Raw genomic sequence first — 3,122 nt, 5'->3', positions numbered from 1 at the left:
ATAAAAAGTTATTAAACCTGTTATACTGTATTATGACAGCACTTTTAAAAAAAAACTAAATTTCAATATCGTGATAATACCGCATACCGTGATAAAAGCATTAGCAATTAACCACAACATGAAAATTTGATACCGGCATATCCCTAGTCCAGTGTGAACTCTCATGTGAGTCTTAAGGGGGTTTTTTTATTCGAAAGCTCTTTCCACACTGGTGACATTTGAAAGGTTTCCCTCCAGAGTGAATTATTGTGTGCTTATTGAAGTGTGTCATGTCTGGGAAACTCATTCCACACTGATTACATATAAAACAGTCCTCTCTTGAGTGAATCCTCATGTGAGAATTAAGGGTTACATTATATCTGAAACACTTTCCACAAAGATCACATGTAAATGGCTTCTCTCCAGTGTGAATGTTCATGTGATACCTAAGGTTTAGTTCCACGACGAAGCTCTTTCCACACAGTTCACAGGTGAAAGGCTTCTCTACAGTGTGAATTTTCATGTGTTTTTTAAGGTTTCCTTTTTGAGTGAAACACTGTCCACACTGTTGGCAGGAAAAAGGGACCTCTCCATTGTGAATTCTCATGTGGACTCTAAGGTTTTGTTTTTGATTGAAACTCTTTCCACATTCTTTGCAGGAGTAAGGCTTCTCTCCGGTGTGAATTCTCACGTGGGCATTAAGAGCTGGTTTATGTGTAAAACTCTTTCCACATTGTTTGCAGGTGTAAGGCTTCTCTCCAGTATGAATTCTCATGTGGGAATTAAGGTTTCCTATTCTGTTAAAATTCTTTCCACACCGAGGGCATATGAAAAAGGTCTTTTCAGAGTGAACTCTCATGTGGACTTGAAGGTTTGCTTTTTTGTTAAAATGTTTTCCACACTGATGACAGATGAAAGAGCTGACTTCAGTGTGAGTTCTCATGTGGGTCTTAAGGTTTCCTGTTTGAGTGAAATTCTTTCCACACTGTTGGCAGGTGTAAGGCTTCTCTCCAGTGTGAACTCTCATGTGGACTTTAAGGTTTCCATGTTGACTGAAAATCTTTCCACACTGAAAGCAGGAGAAATCATTTCTAATGCCTGTATTTGGAGCTCTTTGTTGTGAGGAAGTCTTTTCAGTCTGTGGGCAACTAAACAATTTTTCTCCAGTTATGAAATCATGATGTTTCTCATTCTGTTCTTTCACTTCCATTTCACTCAGTACTTCACTCTCTTCTTTCAGCTGCATTGGGTCTAGAGTGAAAAGAGACAAACTGTTAACTCGTTTAATTGCTTTAAAGTGACAGGCATTTATACGTGTAAAGTAGGGGTGTCAAACTCAGTTCTTGGAGGGCCACTGTATATAATGGACTGATATCATATGCCATTTATGAACAGTTAAGATTAAACCCTATTATAATACAGAAACTTTGCTTATTATAGTAGTGTCTCTCTTCTAGTACTATTAGTGATTTTGTCAACATAAGCCGGGTTTCCATCCAAAGTTGCGAATTTACCTTGTGCGCAAAACTGGAATATCGCATAAAACATTTGCGAACAAGCATCGTTTCCATCCAACAAGTCAAAGAGAACAAAATCGTCACTTCCTGATAAACTGGCACTATAATTCACTAAGAAAAGTAGGAGAATATAATAATTTTCATATATAATAAATTACTTGCGCCTCAGAGCGAGCAGACGAAACACAATGAATGCGGTCATTGCTTTCGGAGGTGGACGCCTGCTGTTTGGGAACACAGTCGTGTAAGACATTTCTGGGAGGCAATTATACAGAAATACTTTGATGACAGACTTTGCTCGTGCATTTCCGAATGACCATATAACAACATTTCAGGTGCTGTAGAATGAGATCGGTCCGCTGGTTAGTCAGGTTTTGCCGTCCCATAGCGCATTACTTTTTTGATGCGCTTGGAGGAATTTATTCGCAAAATGCATTTCCATCTCCCATTATTCGCATCAAACCTTTTTCGCACAAGTCAAAAATCACCTCAAGCGAGCGTAAAACCTTTTTTTGCGAATTAAGGGATTTTTATTCGAAATTTGCCGTTTCCATTCCTCGTTTCTCATGCGATACTTCAAAATGCGCATTAAAATAGGGTGATGGAAACATAGCTATAGTTAACTATATTCTGTTTATTAGCTTTAAAATTGTGTTGACATTTTTGGGCATAGAAAAAGTCAAAGTACGCACATCCAAAGCGTCTTGTCCAGGTGCAAGATAAAAAAATACATCAAATAATAATAAAAAAATAAGATCTGCACACTGTTATTATTTCTTTATTTGGAAAAAGTTAAAAGTGGCAACGTTTCGGTCAGTGTGTGCCTGACGAAGGAGTATGCAGTGTGCAAATCTTTTTTGTATTATTTGACATTTGTGGACAAACTAGTGCTGGGCAACGATTAAAATATTTAATCGTGATTCGTGATTAATCGCATTATGCACAAAATTCAATAATGAATTCAAAAGTATTGTATTGCGCACTTTTATTTTAAAAGTACTTCTATATTGGAGCAGTCGTGGCCTAATGAGGGCCTTTCGCACCGCTTTAGTTCCAGAACTAAATGTACAGTACTAAAGTACTGGGACGATTTTACGTGAACTATTTCCCAGTACCATTTAAAGGGTTGCATTCACACCGACAGTGTGTACTAAGAAGTGACGTAAGCCGGTCGACAGCATCGTCATTTACTGATTACCAAATTTCGGTACCTGAGACCGCATCTGGGCGCATACGCTACAGAGAGAGAAAGAGAGACCCTGTGATGTGATGTCACCCCTGCAACTCGTTCAAACAACACACGGCAAGCCGAAATGTTCCGAAGTGTGGTTCCATTTTTAGGGCCATATGGTTTCTGCGAAAACGCGGACGGGATCGCAGAGTCCAATCATAAAAACGTAATTTACTCTATAGCGCAGAATGCCACGGAATTCATCCATTTTGGACGAATTAATCAAAAGTAGCCACTGCCACTTAATTCGAATCGCGATATGAACTAGTGTCTGTGAATATTAAAAATGCAAGAAGACGGTTTAAATATGAATCCTGCATGTTCCGCTTACCTCTGTATGTATGAATGGCGGAAACGCGGTTTTGTTTACTACACAAATACTGAAGCACGCGTGA

General features: G+C 38.7%; 1 protein-coding gene across 1 annotated transcript; it reads right to left on the bottom strand.

Annotated features, from left to right (window-relative positions):
- Nucleotides 1–172: 172 nt before the first annotated feature.
- LOC107754222 (gastrula zinc finger protein XlCGF8.2DB-like) lies at nt 173–1,225 on the bottom strand. The gene is made up of 2 exons (XM_016570595.1): nt 839–1,225; nt 173–754 (listed from the first exon to the last, which is right to left on the bottom strand). The coding sequence occupies exons 1-2, from the start codon at nt 1,223–1,225 to the stop codon at nt 173–175; spliced, it is 969 nt and encodes a 322-aa protein (XP_016426081.1).
- Between the last annotated feature and the right edge of the window lie 1,897 nt (nt 1,226–3,122).

Source organism: Sinocyclocheilus rhinocerous, unplaced genomic scaffold (genome assembly GCF_001515625.1).
Source record: "Sinocyclocheilus rhinocerous isolate Xijiao unplaced genomic scaffold, SAMN03320098_v1.1 scaffold1524, whole genome shotgun sequence".
In the NCBI taxonomy this organism is placed as follows: domain Eukaryota; kingdom Metazoa; phylum Chordata; class Actinopteri; order Cypriniformes; family Cyprinidae; genus Sinocyclocheilus; species Sinocyclocheilus rhinocerous.
Note: the sequence above shows the minus strand (reverse complement) of the source record. Positions and strands in the feature narration are given on the sequence as shown.

What these genes read in the sequence shown, in the direction of transcription:
- LOC107754222 (XM_016570595.1), bottom strand. Translation starts at nt 1,225, where the DNA reads ATGCAGCTGAAAGAAGAGAGTGAAGTACTGAGTGAAATGGAAGTGAAA. An exon ending in AAGCAAACCTTCAAGTCCAC is followed by an intron (nt 755 to 838) that starts ATGAGAGTTCAC and finishes CTTAATTCCCAC; the next exon opens with ATGAGAATTCATACTGGAGA.